Here is a 19,887-nt window from a genome sequence, read left to right as displayed (position 1 = left end):
AAGATAGTCCTGAATACTATGGCTGTGAGTGAGACATCAAAACTCTGGTCAAATTCTAGCTGCTGACCTGGTTACAATCCCGAGTTTTTCACATTGTCTATTTCTCGGAAAAGTTCTCAATACTTAAAATGAATGCCATTTTATTCATACAAGAGATTACCGTGTAAACATCCAGTCTTCAGTATAAAAGTTCTCTAAGTTGTCAAAATATGAATGCCATATCTCTCTGTAATTTACTAATTCGCCATTCTAAATAGTAAAAATCAGTGAGGGCATATGAGTGTCTCACAAGGAGAAAACTTAAGTCCCTAATTGTACAGGTCGTCACCAACATTCTAGACATAGTGTAGAAGACACATTTCTTCCTCTCTACCTGTCGTATTTTGTCTCGACTTGTCTAAACCTTACGCCATTACGTCTTGAAAATTTCAGGTTATTGATGGGTAGCATAGTGACAGAAAAACGTTAGTATGGTCCACAGAGCTCTACTTAACGGCCCAAGTCCCGACAATTTCAATGTGTAAATTTGATAGTTTTATCTTGAATAAAAAATCTGTGCTCCATGCAAGCGTTTTCTGTCATTATGTGACCTTTTCGTGCACTCTTAAGTGAGTATTCGTAGGGAAGTGATGGAGGATTCTAATTTGGTGGTTAATTTTGTTTGACATGAAAATGAGAAATTCTTAGAAAGTTGGGGATAGGAAACTTGCGTGATATGAAGATCATACAAAGGGTGCGTATATCGGGGTGTGTGGGGGGGGGGGGCAGAATTGCGAAGATTAGGCGGTTTACCGATTGCATCTTGAGGTCATGGTGCAATCTCACCATAACTGCTTCATTTGAAAGGCAAATCAGGCATTGAGAAATTCGATGAGCCGATTTTTTACAATATTTATTTGGGCGGGCAAATATGGCTACAGCTGTTCGCATCAAGGATGTTGTTCCTCGGAGTCGGAGAAGAGTATGCGGCTAAGATGGATAAAAATTTGAATTCACGTGAGATACTCCTACCCTGACCTTCTCGTGATCGTGAAAAGAACTGATTCGCTGAGTCCAAGGATTAATTTTTTTAAATTAATGCGATAAATTCAAGTATACCGCGACTAGCCACGGTGATAACTTTACGGAGTCACCCGCAATGAACAAATTGTGCGAAGAATTCACTGAGAAAAAATCGGCACCGCCATTTATACCCCACAGCCGTAGAGCGAAGTCCGAACTATGGACATATAGAGGTGTTCGCTCTTGACTTTGAATTGAATTCCCACGGAGGAGAATGACGCCTCGGTAGTTAAACTAACGAAAGCACTTGACCGGAAATCGGGGGATTCGGGTTCCAATCCCGGCCGAGGCGAATGCTTTTTTCTCGGTGGATTTTTCACACAATTAATGTGATGAGTTTATTAAGTGTAGGTATAATAAATTTTATTTTGAGTGAGAATTTTATTTAATTTAGGACTCCCGTCGAATGAAAGGTGCCAGGATATGAATTTTATAGCATTGTTGTCCAGAATTTTAAGTCTTCGTTGTCAAGCGTGAATCTTAGGATAATTTTTTCCGACCCTTCCGAGCGATCGCACCAATGATGAGGAAAAAAATGGCCGTTTCACACAATCATTTTCCGCAATGGCTCCAGGAATGGAAATCACTAGGTACTTCCTTTTTCCGTCGCTGAAACCATCGCTGGTACTGTTGGCCAGCCAGGTATCCTATTATTTTTTTATTGCCTGAATCGAAATATTGGAGTGCGTATTTCACGCTTTTAGATTTTTAAATGGCGATATCTATTTTTCGCGATTGAATGAATAGTGAAAATTTTCAAGCGCGCGAAAACGCGACGGGTAAGTATGAATGCCGGGAAAACTCCGTGTGACGTCGTTCTGGTTCCCGCTGCCGCAAGTGAGGTGACCTTGGGGCGAGGCTTTGAGCGCTGATAAGGCGCAGGATGCTAGCAGGTAGCAGAGAACCCTGCTAGCTGGTAGCGCTTGGCTTAAATAAGGATTATCAATACCTTATCAAACGAAGGAAACTTTCCGACCTCAGCCAGTTTTAATAGGTGATTATAAAGACATGTTTCCCTGAGCTCTGTGCCTCATGCAAAAACCTACGAATCTCATACCCAAAGTGTTTTTTCAGTGTTTTATTCATGAATTTTTGCTTCAACCGGGTATTTCAAAATCTTTTATTTCAAATTCATTTCGTACATAATTTCGCCAGTTCATTTACTGGCCTAAAATGTATTTGTCGTTATTTTAAGTGCATCATCTTAGTAGGATTTCTACAGCCTCATCGCAACGTGGGATGTCAAACAAGACAACATTTCGATTCTGCAGAATCGAAATGGCTAGCACTTCCGATTCAAGCGAGATTAGAAAAAAGCGAAGAATAGAGTGCCAGTTGACGTCAGCATCTACTTAAGAGGTCTAAGCTTGTCTTGGTTTGCATTGAATAAATTTAAATTTTAAATGCAATTTGTGCTAACTAACCTATTCCTTGTCCTTGTAAATACATAAGTATAATAGAATTTAAAAGTATTTAAGTAACTTCGGGTACCCATTTTTTAATTCTTACCTATCGTAGTAATCACGTAGTATTAACCTGGAGTTTTGTAAATTTCCCTGGAAAATTTCGTTTTTACTGTTGACTGCTTTTATTTTTTCAATTAAATTTAATTAAAAATGCTTTGTACACATGTAACGGGCTACTATCATTAATAATACAATTTTGCATAAGTTGTACCATTTAGAATGTCTGCATATATTTTTTGTTTTAATAAAGTCATGTTTTCGATGTTGCTACTTTCACGCATTTTCATCACGGATTTTTTTCTAGGGGAGGTAGGGTTTACTTCATGGGTCTTAACAGGCAAACGGTCTTCCCATATTTTAAATAAAAAAACAACGTATAACAATTACTGTGCGAAATATTCTCTTTATTTAGTTTGAAATTCGATACTTGAGGCTTCGCAATACTCGAAACAAAACGAACGTAATGATTACCAATTACAAAATCTTGTGTATTTTTACGAGTATGGGGGCACCTGTCCCCGTGCCCTCCCCCTAAATCTGCCTATCGATACGAGGGATTTAAACCAAATAAAGGAGTAAAAGATACAGTGTCCGGCGTGATGCGGTGGAAATCTTTGATATTCAGCTTATTAAATAACTTGTCTGTTTCCACACTATTTTATTTTTACCGACCATGGTTTCGGCAGCTTGTGCCGAAAATGACACCTTGACAATGGCACAAGCTGCCGAAACCATGGTCGGTAAAAATAAAATAGTGTGGAAACAGACAAGTTGTTTTAATACGCTGAACAAATAAAGGAGGGCCAATTTCATCCCATTGAAGGCTTATTTCTGTTTTAAATACGGTCGCATTTTAATTGCGTTTCTAAAATGCCCGCAGTGCGGTAATGGGTGCAATGTGATTCACTTTTTTCCAATATTTTTTAGTATAATAATAATAATAATAATGTCGTTTATTTTCGTAGGCACTGGGGCCTATGAGAAAATAAAAGTACAGCTTTCTACGTGTCCATCTTGGGAGATAAATAGAAGTAAAAAAGTAAATAAATATAATTACAGACAAATGCAATCAGTGCATATCGCCAAGAGCATGAAAATACAATGCAATATTTTCTACAAAAAAATAACTAATCGCACTTAGATATAACATACTAAATACAAGAATTTAAGGTGACAATACATTATGACAGTTATGGCAAACAAACATTTTTTTTTAAAAACCATAACATTAGGATAACACTGTGATTTAGCACAATTCTAAATTTAGTTGACCATTTATTTACATATGTATCAATAAAAATAACAATAATAATAAGAACTAGGCCAAACATGAATATAAACAAAAGATATTCAACTTGAGGTTAAGGAAGCATTCTTCAGAAACCCATATGTGCTATGCTTAAACCTATTGATATTTGTACTGCTTCTTATTTGTGCTGGGAGAGAGTTCCATATTCGTGAGGCGGTTACTATGAATGATTTGTTCATATGAGGCGTGTGATGTTTTGGAATATGGAGGTCAATGGTATGATTACGGGTAGGTATATTATGTACTTCAGATTTTCTAACGAATTTCTCGTACAGGTATGGTGGGTAACCGGTCGTTAAGACGTTAAAGGCTAGAGTTATTATCAGAAGGGTGCGACGCTCTTTATACTTAAGCCAGTTGAGGCGGTTGTAAGAGTTACTAATATGGTCCCATTTTTTTAAATCGTAAATAAATCTTATTCTATTGATAATCTAAACACGTAAAATTTCTAATTGCGAGAAATATGATTGAAAAGTAATGAATTTGATAAATTACGTCTTTATGCGTATAAATTTCGGGTAATACCCCTAATTATACCTTATTTCCCTGTGAAACTAGGATCAATTTGTCCGTCAGCGACGCGAGTGGCGACTTTTGTAAACCAATTTAAATGCGCGGTGGGTGACAACACACTTAATAGGCCGATTTGAGGATCCTCTTTTGTAATATTCGTGATTTAAACACTGCCGTAAGCTAAGTGTCAAGTAGATCGAAGGTTTTTCTTTTTAGTGGAAGCACACGCCCAAATGACCAGTCAGCCCATCGGAAGAGGCCCGCGAGGTTTAAAGGTTTTGGGAAGGGGTGAGAGGTTGTGGGTGGAGTCATTCGAATGGGGTCTGGCCCCATCTTAAACATTCAGAGACTCCTGCGCTTCGTGGACTCGTCATTTGTCTTCGAATTCTCCTCAACGAAGCGCATCTCATTCGCATCCGGCGATCTTTCACGTTCTCTAAGGCTCTCTCTCACGTCCACTTTCCGTCGCGTGCTGTTCGTTAATTTATGCACCCCCCGCTGCTGCATCTCGTGGCGAAGCAGATCTCGATCGAATATACACCACGGTCGTTAATGCTTGTGTCGGCTTTGGCGATGCAAAACATGCGACCAGGAAAAAACTCCTTTGGAAATATGCCCTTATCCAATTACCATACACTTCGAAGAATTTGTCCCGGGAGAAAGGCGAGATGCGCAGATGATGAGGTGTTAGCCATTCCATCTGGGAACCACAATCGATAACTAGCAGTGTAATGAATAGGTATCATCGTGATCATCAAAAGTCATCAATCTTATGATTTTACTCGCTTTCGCTCTGGCCCCTAATACACCTCCGCAAAAGGTCTTTTGTGGTCACTCTACCATTTCTTGATATTTTTGTCTGCCTTTTGTTGCTCAACCCTTTGGCTGCGGGAGTTCACGATTTTAGCTGCAAGCCGGTACAGAAGAGCAGGGGCGCAGCTAGGAATTAAGGCTGGGGGGGGGGGGGGTAGGCACAACTAATACTGGGGTGTCTGGGGGTGTGGAATACCCGCCAGGGTAAGCAGGAGGTGCGGGGGCACTGCTTTAGAAAATTTTCAAGATACAGGGTTCGAAATGGTGAGTTTTACGGCTTTCGGAGGGATATTTTATGAATATTTACTCTATTCCGTAAGTAATGTTTTCCAATTAAGTAAAATGGATTAAGCGTTTTTAAAATTCTGCTCTGGGGGGGGGGGGGAATTATCCCCCAACCCTCCCCCTCGCTGCGCCACTGCAGAAGAGACTCCCTGTGCAGGAGGCACCCCCTGCCACGAGGGACGTTCTGGTAGAGCTAAGCCCCTTAGCGATCTTTATGGTGAGGGAAAGTGTCCAAGTGCAAGATATCCAGGTAGAAATAAAAATTTTGGGTAAATACCGCAGTCAGGGTGCAAAACGTATAAAAACGTTGCCGCACTCTAATGATTCAGGATAGTTTTTTTCCGGTGATATCTAACCTACTTAAATGGAATCCCAGGAATACTAAATAGTTCGTGACTCAGGCTTTCTGAATGTTACGAAGTGTGGACTTACGTGCTACAATGACTTTGGTGCCATTAACAAGCTTCTCCGCGATGTTCAAAAACATCATTATCATCGACTTTTTGACATTCTCATTTCCCCAAAAAGTAGAGGCATAGAGGCAGTTAGAAACTCTGTAATGGATATAAAATTTGGTTTTTCGATAATTTTTTCTAGGGTTTCGGACGATTTTAGAGGGGGAAGGGGGGTTGACTTTTTGTCGTGTATCGTCTCGTTCATAGGCGGATTTAGGGGGGGGGAGGGCACGGGGGCACGTTTAAAAAAATAAACAATATTTTTAATGCGGTTATCATTACGTTCGTTTTATTTCGTGTCTTACGGAGCCTCAATATTTTATTTAATATTAATAGCTATCATATCAAAATAAAGGGAATATTTTGTACAGTAATAGTTGCATTTTGTTTTTAATCTCAAGTATGAGAAGACCTATCAGACCCTTGTGCCCCCCCCCAGAAAAAAATCCTGGATCCGCCCCTGGTGTCGTTCACGCTAAAATTTTGCATGAATCAGTCAATTACCAGGAGTGGGTTTTATAGTATAGTGATGTAAGAGGGTCCGGGAAAACTTCGTGAAAATGCCCAAATCTATATGGGATGAGAATCCCTCCTCCTCTGATAAACACGATAAATAGAGGCTTAAAAATGGCTAATTGGACATTGATAATGATACCAAGTGTCAAAACGGGTCGGTGAACTTTAAAATTGTGTGGGTATTTACTTTTGTGTTTCATTCTTACCCCATGGAGACGGTAGCGTAGCCAGGATTTTGTAATGGGGGTTTACTGGAGATTTCGGGGCCCTTCCGGGGTGCATGGAAAACAATCCAGGGCAAAGAGGCGTCCGTAAAAGTTGGGGATTTTTGATGTTGAAAACGCGATTTTTAGGACTCAAAAACAGTAATTTTGTACGAGTAGTAATTAAAATAAAGCATAGAAATTGGAGATGGAAGAGCCTCTTTTCTTTAAAGGTTTGAGGGTTTTTAACCCGACATCCTCACCCCCGTGGCCACAGCACTGCATGGAGAATATTATGATTGGTTTAACGCAGCTCTCTTCTCAAATCTCCTGTCAGCTGATCTTTTAACATCTACACAATTTCTTTGTTTTACGTCCTTCACGCCTGCTCTATGCATCTCATTGGAGACCTACCGCTGCCGTGTTTCCATTCCACCTGTTCTTCAGCGATAGTTCTCATCAGGTCATCATGTCTTGTGAAGTGGTCGATCAATTTGTACCGTCTTTTAATCAATATTTTCAAAACAATTCTCTGCTATTCTGCTCATCATAGAACTTCCACATAACTCACACTATCTGTCTTCCTTATTCTTCAATAACACCACTTTTCGAAAGCTTCCAACCTTTCCAACCTTGATTTTTCCTCTGCTATCATCGTCCATGCCTCACTGCTGTCATTGCTACATCATCTTAGAGTCTCGCTATATTTCCAGGTCCGACAGAAGCGATAAATTAAGAGAGATATTTTGCCGAACGGACAGTAGACATGGGAATCCGTTATTCCCCCAACCATAAAGGCTTAAATAAATGCTAGTCGTAATTTTGTTTCATCATTTTGCTTTTTATATGTGGATGGCTGATGTCTTAACTAACACCCCTTTACTTTTTAAGAGGCTTGCGGGGTAGTGCGTAGATGTAGATGATGTATTATAAAGAAGCTCGCTCTAAATGTAAATTATAATCAATTGCTTCCTTAATTCAAGGCTTATACTGGTATAACCGCGTAATTATAGTTTCATTGAATATTAACTGCATAGAAGGCAGTATTTTTTCAGTCTAGTTTGTTAATATAAAGAAACATGCATGGGGATATGAAACCCGTAATAATTAACTCCAGGTTGTCCTTTGATTTGTGTTTTCGGAGGAATCGGTCATATGGCGGTTACGCATTGGGAGGGCGCCCACCCCCTCTTAGCGGGCATACCCGCATTGCCGAACATTGCAGAACCACTATTGTAACTTTTTTTATGTCATAAGATAGCATTGTCTTGTATATGCGTTTAATGAGCTTAAATAAAACTATCTTAAATTTGGCGTGTGACTTGATTATTCTTCATTACGATAAATGTTTAGGTAGCTCAAAATATCTTTTGCGCCTCTCCCCTTGAGTTTTTTCTGTATCCGTTACTGCATTCGACCCATTGCAATTTTTTACATATCCTGTCCAAAAGTCCTCTGCGTTTATTCATCGGCTTTTGCGCGGCGAATTACGGATGTTACTTGCTGAGCAGCTGAAAAATCCTCTTCCACATGTGTCAGCATTGCGGAAAAGACGCTTTTATAAATTTTCAGTGTTCGATTGTAAATTAAGGGCATATCTCAGAGGCTGGTGGTAAGAAAGATTACTTCTCCGCCAGATCGCTCCTATCTTGGGTCCGAGGTTGCCGATTCAATGCAGAAATGGGCGACTCCGGAGTGGTGTGAACTAGTTTGTGTATCAACGTCACCTTCTACACAATATCTGGGATGGGACATCCCTCAGTGTTTTCATTGAAACTGATTTTTATTTTGCTTCCCCAGGCGATGTAAGAAACTGTCTCCTCGCCCTCCCTGCCCCCGTCTTTATTTTTTTATGTTTCTCAGGAATGGAAAACCGAGTCGAAGAATTGGAGTTAGAATTGCCGGAAATCTGTGGTCCATGAAAGTTGTTCGGCAGATGGAAATCTCGTGAAATATTTTATCGATTCGAAATCACTTTGATCGCGTGCTGTTTTCGTTGGGGATTCGTCTCTCGGAGCTGTTCTTCTTGCGCGATTTTATTTCATGAAATGGCGATTATATTTAGATTTTATGGTTTTAAAATCGGTTGAATTCGTAATTTTTTCCTCAAATCCGTCCTTGTTGTATTTTGCTGCGGAATTATGATATTTTTAGTTTAAATTAATTGGCTTTCCTTTTTGTACGAAATTCAAGTGCAAATCTCCTGCCTGAAAGTGGTGAAAGGTTGCAAATTTTCACTCTCAGTGTGTCCGAATGTAGTGACTATTAAGATGCGAAGGAAATTTGTGAAATTTTGCAAATATGTGTGTCACGATTGCAGTGGTAATATCGAAATCCTAGTACAGTATCGATATTTGGCACTTATGTGACTGTGAGATATTGCATATTCTATCGCCCTTTTTTATTATTAATTACGTTTAAAAATTTTGCGGTAGCTTTTAGCTGTACCATATTTTGACAGAAATGATCTAATATTGAAGTCATTCATTGAATATTCCTCGTCTTGGAAAATTGGATGGAAGATCCCATTGCAAATACAATTTTGTTCTGCAAACCATTCTTCATGATAGCCATTTTCACTTTAACAAGTAACGCCTGGTTTTGAAAACCACGCATCCGTGGCTGTGTGATCACGGATACAAAAAAGTGGTTAGCACTAATGCTTCAAAACCACTGTTTGACGTCGGGACAGTGGCGCCGACTCCATGGGGCTTGAGGGGGCCCTAGCCCCCCCAAAAATTCGTTATGGGTGTGAGGAAAAAATGTGTCTGGCTTGTCGATTTTCTCCGGAGTATCCAGATATCGATATTTGAGTTATCAGGGTTCTAATGTTGATCATTTGACTCTTCTAAAATGCTTAAAAAACTTAAAACTCACTAATTAAAAAACTTTCCGGGGCAAGATCCCCGATTTGGGCCCCCCCCAATATTTTTTGTAAGTCGGCGTCCCTGCGTCGGGAACTACACTGACAGGCACCACACCACGTAGTTGCGTATCGCGCAACTGCTGTGCGCCGTGTATCCGTGAACAAGGAGCGCGGTCGCGCAATGCGAGGCTTGGAAAACATGAACTCGGTGCTCCCGTGAATGCGGCTAGCGCGTGATCGCTTCTGTTTTACGAAGGGGATTCTAACGGAAAAAATAAGTCCGGTGTATCCTAGCATTAATGCCGTAATTCCGATGATTTTGCGTCCGATTTTTTTATAAAGATCGCGGAAAAACTTGAACGAGAGTGAAAATCCTGCACGGATAATCCGCAACCCGGATAAACCGCTGCCGCATAATCGGGAGTCTGCTGTATTTTCAACTTGAGTAAAATTAGCTGGTAATTTTTTATCGCTTATATGCCTCAAGTAATTTACCGTAGTTGTTGATGCGGCTGACAATTATGGAGGATATCCTTTTTGTAATGATGCTGCCCATTCTTGGTAATTTTTTTGTGTGGACACCCTAAGAGAAACTTGGTTGCTCATTTAAGGACAAGGGACCTGGTCAGGGTCGTCGAAAACTTGTAGACGAAAATAATAAAAAAGTGTGAAAAATTCCCATTGTTATCTCTTCACGTGTAATGATGAATTCCCTCTACCGAAGGCCTTGCAATTAAAGTACCTATTGACACTATTTCTGAGATAGAATTGCAGTGGTACAGTTTATTATAATGTGCATTATCTTTTGTGTCCTCCCGCAGATGGAGTTCTGTGAGGATTCGCACTCTCCCAAGCGGATCAAGCTGTACCAGGAGGACCCGCTGGAGGTGTGTGGTGCAGGACTGGCGGGCAGGGCGGACGAGGCTGCTGAAGCCTCGCTGCTCGACGCCTCCGCATCCCGCTCACCCGGCAGCCCTGACCGGCAGTACTGCTCATCGACGACACAGCCTCTTGGGGACAACCTGCTGGCCAGGGCCGAGGTACGACTGCTCATGCATAACTGATGGGGATATTGGGCATTGCTGTCTTGGTCTTTTGAATTATTTGTCAACTTTTCACCAACGTTTCGCTCTTTCATCCAATCACCATCAGGGCTGAGTACTAGTAAAGAATTGTATTTGTTATAGTTGTGTTATTATTTAGTAATCACTGTATGTCTTTAGCAATTGCTTTGTATTTTTATTATCTCTTAAGTTTATTTTTAAGTTGATGAGTAATTTAAAAGACCAGATGTCTAAAACTGCATCCCCATCAGTAATAAATCAATAAATGGTTAAGAATTACAGCATAGATATGTACAGCCTGATATTTATAATTCAGAATGAATACCCAAAATTCTTAAATATCCAGGTATTTTTTGCTTACAAGATGTTCTCTAATATGTATTATGCACCAGATACTCTGCAAATGGTCCTCCCAACTTAGACACAATTTGAAGAGCACTTCAAGCATAATGCTTCCTTTTATAGGATCATTATTACCAATAATATATTTCTCTCGGCCCATAATTCTGTCTAAATAGTAAATTAAAGGTGTACAGCCAAACTTTGAAAAATGTTTAAGGTTTCATGAGTGGGGATTTCATTCAGGGTTGACATTTTTCATTAAAAAGAAAAGCTTTTTTCTCAGACAATGTGTGGCTCAAGGAAGCCAATCCCTGCTAGTATCATTTGTTTTCTCGCAGTATGACTCTGTGAATTCAGATGCCAAAATTTTGGCATGGACACAATGGGGATATTATTATAAGTGAAATTGCCATTTTTTGTTTTTCAAGTCGTGGTTTACTTGTGCCTCATAGATGTGTTTCGTACTCTTTTCAGGAAAGTATGAAGGAGGACGATTCTCCGAGGAGGCTTTGTTTGGTTTGCGGAGATGTGGCCTCAGGTTTTCATTACGGTGTTGCCTCTTGTGAAGCGTGCAAAGCTTTCTTCAAGAGGACCATTCAGGGTAAGCACTACTCACTATTAGTATTATTCATATTAGTAATATGTCATGGAAATTACATATTGTGAAATCGGAGCTTAAATTAAGTGATCACCTGGAGCTTAACTTTGTGGAGGTGCATGAGAATTATTATGAAAAGTACATACCATTTACGTCTACAACCCAGATGATTTTCAAGTCGGCTTTGGTGGTGGCGGGGTAAAGTCCTCATCTGCCGAAGAAGAGGCTGCGGATTTGAGTCCCATGTGGGAAGGTTTCCCCTACAAAGGGCATAGTTGTTCATGTATGTGTAATTGTTAACATATTGAAAACCCTAACTTAAAAGGCCAATATGTGCTATTTTTGGTAGTATGGGAAGAAATTAATGGAAAATAATGTCACAGCTGTGTTGAAACAGGGTCTGTTTACAGTTTTTTGTAGAATAATGTACCTGGAAGCTAGAGGTACTTCTCATTATGAGCATAACTTCAATGTTGATAGTCTCAAAATTTATGCTTCTCATAAGTTTCCGGCTTGTTACCATTTATACTATATGGTGGCTGGGGGTGGATGCAGGATTTTTTTCTGGGGATAGGGGGGGAAACAAGGGTCTGACAGGTCTTCTCATATTTGAGATTAAAAACAAGAAACAATTACGGCAGAAAATATTCTCTTTATTTTTATATGAAAGTTATTAAATTAAATGATTGAGGCTCCGTTATTAACGTAATAAAACGAACATTATGACAACTGTGTTAAAAAGTTTTGTCTATGTTTTAAGCATCTGGGGGGGACACGCGCCCCCATGTCCCCTCCTTAATCTGCCTACCATGTGCTTAAGACTCTTGATTTTTCTTCTTTTGTTGCAGGAAACATTGAGTACACGTGCCCGGCATCGAATGACTGTGAGATTAATAAGAGGAGGAGAAAGGCGTGCCAAGCGTGCCGCTTCCAAAAGTGCCTGCGAATGGGGATGCTGAAGGAGGGGGTGAGGCTGGACAGGGTGAGGGGTGGGCGGCAGAAGTACCGGCGGAATCCTGACATCCCGTACCAAATCCTTTCTCTCCCTCCAAGCAAGCCAACTCTGGAAGGTATGAGATCACGAGGCATGGGTAGAAAAACTGATAAGAGTAACTACAAAATTTATCAGCTATTACTTCATAATTCATGTAGTCGATAATGAAAAATTGGCGTGTCATGCTCATTTATGGTTTAACTTCAAATGTAACAAATTTTTTAATGAGGATATTCATAAATGAAATTAGAAAACGATAAAACAGCATCGCTTACACCGGTACTTAAGGTAATTTCATGTGGGTTGGGGCTCCCTGATTTGAGAATTGAGACTAATTTTGGATTAGGGATATCTAGATGAGTGGATTGATTCGTTGGGCGATTGTTGAGATTTTGTGCAGTTGAGGTATCGATTTTTCGTATGCTTAGACGAGGATATTTCTTTAGCCATGAGTCTGTAGGGAGTCCATTATACTCCACCCTATAGATTAATCCCCATCTAGCTAGTTAACAGCAAGTAATTATTAAATTTGATGCAATTTTTCTTTTAGTTGTTTCATCATCAATTTTCAACAAACCTAGTTTTCATTTGATGCAGATCTCCACTCAATAGGGTAGTTTCCTTCATCAAAGAAAACGAAAGGCATTGATTGCGATTTGTTACCCACCATTACTGTATTCATAATATACAAATTATTTCGTTTTAGAAATACCGGTTTAGACGAATGGCTATGGTCCATTTTTATCCTCATTTGAAAAGGGCCAGATTGGTGCCCATGCGATGCCACTCCACGTGATGTCACAGGGACCTAGTTTCTATACGAGAGGATAGGAGTTATACATCGTCTGAGGTTAACAATGCATGCATGAGGCACAGAGCTCAGGGAAACATGTCTTAATAATCACCTATTAAAACTGGCTAAGGTCGGAAAGTTTTCTTCGTTTGATAAGGTATTAATAATCCTTATTTAAGCCAAGCGCTACCCGCCAGCAGGGTACTCAGCTACCCGCTAGCAGCCTGCGTCGTATCAGCGCTCAACTTGCCTCAAGGTCACCTCACAAGGCGGCAGCGGGAACCAGAAATACGCCACACGGAGAGATTTCCCGACATTCATACTTACATGTCGAGTTTTCGCGCACTTGAAAATTTTCACTTTTCATTTAATCGCGAAAAATAGATATCGTCTTTTAAAATCTAAAAGCAAGAAATACATACTCCAGGAGTAATAATCTTTCGATTTAGGCAATAAAAAAATAATAGGAAACCACCCTATTATCAATTCTCCCATCATATAATCTTTTTTTAGGTATTTGTTGATACCCTTCATTAACAATAATCAGAATAAATGCCCAGGGTGAGTATGTGATGATCACCCGGGAATATTGCGTGACAAATCAAATGGAGAAATAAAAAAAAATCACGGCAGCATGCCAAAGCTGCTCTAATACAAAAACCACAAAAAATGATTGTGGTTATGGTTAATTTTTCAAAATCTTCTCTGGGAGTGCACATGGTCCTTAATGAAAGAAATTCCATTACATCAAGATGTTTTTTCTTTAAAGCAACCATCCCTTCAAACAGACTTTCATCACCAAAGTATATGTAGTAGGTTAGCAAATTACATTTTGCAGAACATTCCAGGATGAAGTCTTGTGGAAATTTGTCTTTAAAGACATTCCGAGTGAAATGTTCTTTTTTTTTAATGCCTCTCCCTCATTCATTTAATTTTTCATCCATTCACTACATTTTACTGTGGAAGATGTACACACATTTGGCAATAACAAATTCTTCTCTATTAATTATCTTCAATAATTTTGTTTTTGATTAAGTTTAGATGGAAATATTTGTGCTGTAAATATTCCATTAATTTTAGAGTATTGTGAAAAACTGATTCTTTTGACATAATTGCCTCTAAAAATAATACTTAATAGTTTTCATTACCATCAGCAGTATAATGCTCTGATTGCTGTAAAAAAAGTGGATTTAGAGTTTCCTTCACAGTTCACTTTTTCCGGTTAATTTTAGCATTTTACCTATCACTGTGTAATGAATTAATCGCAGTTTGATGTACTAATCGCAGTAAAAGAGTGATCTATGCGAGAGAAAATGAGCTGTATGTCACTCACTGCAATGAGTACTGATCTATTTTTTTCTTATGTTGCAGAGAATAAGATGTTGGAGGTGCTGGCATCTTGTGAGCCCGAGGCGCTTCAGGTGATGGGCGGCGGGAGTTCGTTTGGTGACGGGATGGGTGGGGGCTTGGGCTCCCTCTCGTCCTCCCCCTCCCCCACTTCCCCCTCCTCCTCCTCCTCCATATCTTCGCACGACGGCTATAGAACAGTCAGCACACTCAGTGATCTGTACGACAGGGAGCTGGTGGGGATAATTGGATGGGCCAAACAAATTCCAGGTAAGGAGGCCCATTTACTCAGAATCCCCAATGAACTTGTTTACCACTTTCTTATTATTGTCAATTGCTGGCATGCAGCCTGGAGGGTTTTTATGTACGTATTTAATTATTTAAAAAACAGCCAATATGGCGTTTAGATGTCCATAAGTGACGACAGTTTCCCCAGCCATCCTGCTGGCGTCTTCAGGTCAGAAGTAGCGATGCATAAAATTTGGCCGTCTTATATAGGTGGCTTGGGGATCAGAGGCCGATTTTGATTGGTTGGAATGAGGTGGGCTCTGATTGGTCATTGGAAGACCCTTTTCCATGTGTTGGCTGATGTGTAGCCGTCTTCTCTGTTGCAGTTCTCAGGGTGCTTAGCTATCTCTATAGCTTCTCTAGATTAGCTATAGGTTAGCCTAGGTTAGTAACGGCTTTCATTACACAGAACTTTAGGCTTATCGAAATCCACAGTGTGGCCAGGTTCTGACCACACGTGCTCCGAGACGGCGGAAAGGCAGAACTGTTTCCTCTCCGTGGCACGTTCATGTTCCTTTACCCTGGTTTTGATCGAACGGCCGGTCTGTCCTATGTAACATTTGCCAAATGAGCATTGCAGCTGATAAACTCCCTCGTGTAGTGAGCGTGGGATCTGGTCCCGGAAGCCAAGACTCATATGAAGAAACGCCGCGGAAAACTCAGATCAAGCCAATATGGCGTTTATATTGAATATAAAACTTAAAATCTGTACCGATAACAAAATATTTTTAAAAAAGCACTGCAGGAACAAGTGACTTTGTACGCAGTCACGCGCACGGGTGCAAAGTTAAATACACCAACGGATGAAGTTCGCCATAGAAAAATTTCTTAGCCGGGAATTGAACCCGGATCTCCTGTTTGCTGGTCAGGTGTGTCAACCAGTTACACCACCAAGCCATTTTCTCAGAGCGAACTTCGGGATGGGTTTTACCGAACAAGACGTTGATGTCACAAGTCCACACTGTGGCACATGTGGCGAGGTTCGTGCTTACTAAGCCACTGTCGGGGTGAAAAACCCTCATTTTGCCGCTGGTCTGCGTCTGCCTGTCTGGCAATTGGGAGGTCTGGGTTCGAATCCCGGCTAGGTCAAATATTTTTTCATGGCGAACTTCATCCTTTGGTGTATTTAATTTTTTAAAAACTTAAAAAAGAATTATATGTGAAGATTGAGGAGAGATGGCTTTTCAAAGCTGCCTCTTGAATGATAATAATATCTTTATTCATCTGTAGCACAATAATAATTGTGGTAGATGTCGTCAATTAATACACCTCATATGAGGACACAGTAGTAAGAAATACCCTGGATTTCAGAGCAGCAGAATGTACATATACAATACAAATAAGAGAGAAAACATACAATTTGAATCAAAGTGCAAAAGTACATTTAAAAGCTGATAGTGGAGAAATCAATTTCCTCCAGTGAGTATATGGGTTTAGATATTAGGAATTTTTTTAGGGCCCTACGGAAGACATTGTTGTCAACCATTCTTGCTGAGTGGGGCAACATGTTGAAGGACTTAATAGCCTGGTTTTCGTAGTTAAAAGATTTGACCAGCCTACATTGAGGCATATCTAATTTACTCTTTGCTCTGGTATCATGGTTATGTACATCAGCTCTTGTGGAGTACAATTGCAGATTTCCCTTGATCAGCAACAGAATATGAAATACATATAGGCTGTAGACAGTCATAATGCTTAATTCGACAAAAAGTGGTTTACAATGTTCAGTATATCCAGAGTTAGAGATAATTCGAACCACCTTCTTTTGAAGTATTAACAATTGTTTTACGTCGGAAGCGTGCCCCCAAAGTCTGATTCCATATGTAAGGTGAGATTCAAGGGCACCCAGGGAAGGTAGGTAGGGGAAGTTAGGTTGACAAAATGGTGTTGAACAAGGTTGGAAATAAAAAAATATTATCTCTGGGAGAGAGAAAGATGGAATTTAGTTTGGTCTTGTCGGTGGTTACACTGTTCTGCAAAAAAAATAGCTCAAAAAAGCCTGGCTAAAATTTTGGGTGTCTCTGGCAAATTTTGGATCCCTGAATCCGAAAATGACCTCCGTTTTTTTCTATCATCCCCCATTTTTACGAGCAACCCCTAAATTGGGGAAAACAACCCCTTATCTAAACTTATCGCTTTTCAAGGGACTTTTACTAATGTTATCTGCTTCTGATTGAAAAAAAACTGACGTTTTAAGGCTATCAGGGTCAAGAGAGAGAGACAAAATTTACTGGGGTTGAAAAGATTTAGGGGGTGAAAATTGAAAAAAAAACTAAAAAAAAACAATGAAATAACCATTTTTCTTTGTTTTTAATGACATATGATATGGTAGCTAATGGAAAAGTTTTTAAGGGATGAATACAATGTTCAATTTTTTAAAGGATTAATATAACATAAAATATAAGAGGGGAAAGTATTTACAATGTATTTCCCAACGTTTTCCAATGTATTTAATGGAAAGGTCTCAGCTCTTGCTTTAAAAGTAAGGAGGACAACAAAGTCAAATCATGACCCCCCAAAACGCGGACAAAAAACGGAGGTCATTTTCGGATTCAGCGACCCAAAATTTGCCAGAAATACCCTAAATTGTAGCCAGGCATTTTTTGATTTTTTTTGCAGAAAAGTGTTATGTATTATGAAAGGTGCAGGTGGGAGTGTGAAGTGAAAAGAATGAGAGTATTGCAGAGGATTAGTACTTACCTTTTAGCCCTCATAGTGCTAGCAGGTTGACTCATCGGCCCAGGGGTATGAGAGAAGAGTGGCTAGGGCTGATATATTGGTCGGGTTTTTTTTACCCTCACTCCTTTTTTTTTATTGTGCTTCATGTAGCCTCTGTTACTACAGTGCAACCTCGATAAAACGAGACCCCACGGTGCTCCAATAAACACTCGCTATAATAAATTGTCGCTTTACCGGAGGTGGGGCAAATAATAGCCAATATACCTGTTGCGAACAGTTATACAGGAACAGGAGTGGTGCGGTGAAAGATAAATTTATATCCGATAAACGTAAGCATAAATCCAGACGAAAGGCGATGTTTTTTTGCATCACTAAATTTCCTTACTCAAACAACGACTACCTATTCAAACGATTTATAAGCACCGCACTGAATAAAAATCATGAAAAGCATTGTTTTTTGGCCATGGTGTCTCCCATCAAATGCTTTCTATTCACGCAACTCACGGACGTGCGGGTATGCTGCCGTCTGCTTTCTGCCGCCCGAGGAACAAATGAAGATCAAGCATTCGTGAATGTTAATGCCACAATATTTTCACCAAAATGAACTACTTATTTATATCGAATGACAGTTTACTACATGAATTTGAGACTGAGCACTCCATGTTAACTTCATTTCTAACAGATCGCAAGAAATTACAGAGATAAGGGATCCTTGGTGAATGTTTTCCGGTGATCTCTCTGGTGAAACTCTCGCTATGGCGATTGCCAACACCAAAAGGGCCTCGTAAAAACGAATTTTTTTACATGCTTATTATAGGGTCAATTGACGGTGCATCGGCTATCTCTCGTAATGGCGGGGGTCTCGCAATAGCCTGTACTCACTTTAACGAGGTTCCACTGTATGTTTAGTATCTGTCATGCTGTAACATACCTATAAGTATTGGGAACAAATTTTAAAAAATTTTAAAATCTGAAAATGCATATTTGGGTTTATATAAATTTTTAATTGCAAACCTACAAATTTGCCAAAAAAAACTCTGCCTTTCTTCAGCATACCAGGCAAAATAGTACCCCACTCCCTGAAACTTTTTCCCACTGCAGCGATTGCTCGTGATACTTCCCCTAGGATACAAATAGCGAAGGGACACCAACCTTCTGTCTTTCTCTCAACTACTGAAAGTTGTGGAGTCTCAGAGCCAAATTTAGCACAAAATCAATTTATGTACAGTGGAACCTCGATAAAACGAGACCCCACGGTGCACCAATAAACACTCGCTATAGCGAATTGTCGCTTTACCGGAGGTGGTGCAAATAATAGCCAATATACCTCATATTACTCCTTTATTTTTATTTTCTCGCTTAGACATGTTTGGTGTTTTTTTTCGCCATGGTGTGTTCCATCAAATGCTTTCTATTCATGCAACTCATGGACCTGCGGGTATGCTGACGACTGCTTTCTGCCGCCCGAGGAACAAAAGAAGATCAAGCATTCGCGAATGCTAATGCCACAATATTTTCACCAAAATTAACTACTTATTTATCGAACGACAGTTTACTGCATAAATTTGAGACTGATCACTCCATTAACTTCATTTCTAACAGATCGCTAGCAATTACAGAGATTAAGGAGTCTTGGTGTAAGTTTTTCCGGCGGTGAAACCCTTGCTATGGCGAGAGCCAACACCAAAAGGACCTCGTAAAAACGAATTTTTTTACATGCTTATTATAGGATCAATTGACGGTGCATCGGTTATCTCTCGTAATAGCGGGGGTCTCGCTATAGCCCGTACTCACTTTAACGAGGTTCCACTGTACCTACTTATTTTTACCACTGCTTCCGAAACCATAAATTTTAAAATACATATTTATAAAAATCTTGGAATTTGAAAACAAACTCCTATGGAGACTTAAGCAAGATAACAATGGCTGCATCGGTAAAAACCAACGATGACTCCAAATTTCAGCATTATGTAAACAAAATTTATAGCCTATTCAATGACATTTATGGTGTTCCAATGTGTGGACACTGGCAATAAATTACCTGTACAGGCAATCCACATACCGCCAAAGCCCTCCCCCAAGCAAATTTCTGGTTGTATGCCTAGTCGATTGTGATAGAGTTTGAAAAATAAGCATCCAATTTTTATTTTGTCATTGATTCATCTGCTATTTCTCAGGCTATTTGAAATATGATGGGCTTAGCTTTTTTGGGGAAAGTTGATTACTTCACTGACTCTAGCAGGCTGGCTGACTGCTTTTCTGGTACTCCTCAATGTTTAGAACTCCTCGCATCT

The 19,887-nt window shown here is 39.8% G+C and overlaps 1 protein-coding gene across 2 annotated transcripts in view; it reads left to right on the top strand.

Moving 5' to 3' along the window:
- Window positions 1-19,887, top strand: part of LOC124168385 (steroid hormone receptor ERR1-like) — a 285,285-nt gene that overhangs the window by 253,244 nt on the left and 12,154 nt on the right. For both annotated transcript variants that reach the window (XM_046546599.1, XM_046546598.1), the window contains 4 exons: window positions 10,310-10,528; window positions 11,369-11,495; window positions 12,341-12,562; window positions 14,651-14,896. In XM_046546599.1, coding sequence (XP_046402555.1) covers window positions 10,310-10,528; window positions 11,369-11,495; window positions 12,341-12,562; window positions 14,651-14,896 — 814 coding nt within the window. The remainder of the gene's footprint in view (window positions 1-10,309; window positions 10,529-11,368; window positions 11,496-12,340; window positions 12,563-14,650; window positions 14,897-19,887) is intronic.

This window comes from Ischnura elegans, chromosome 11, assembly GCF_921293095.1.
Source record: "Ischnura elegans chromosome 11, ioIscEleg1.1, whole genome shotgun sequence".
NCBI classification, from domain to species: Eukaryota; Metazoa; Arthropoda; class Insecta; order Odonata; family Coenagrionidae; genus Ischnura; species Ischnura elegans.
Note: the sequence above shows the minus strand (reverse complement) of the source record. Positions and strands in the feature narration are given on the sequence as shown.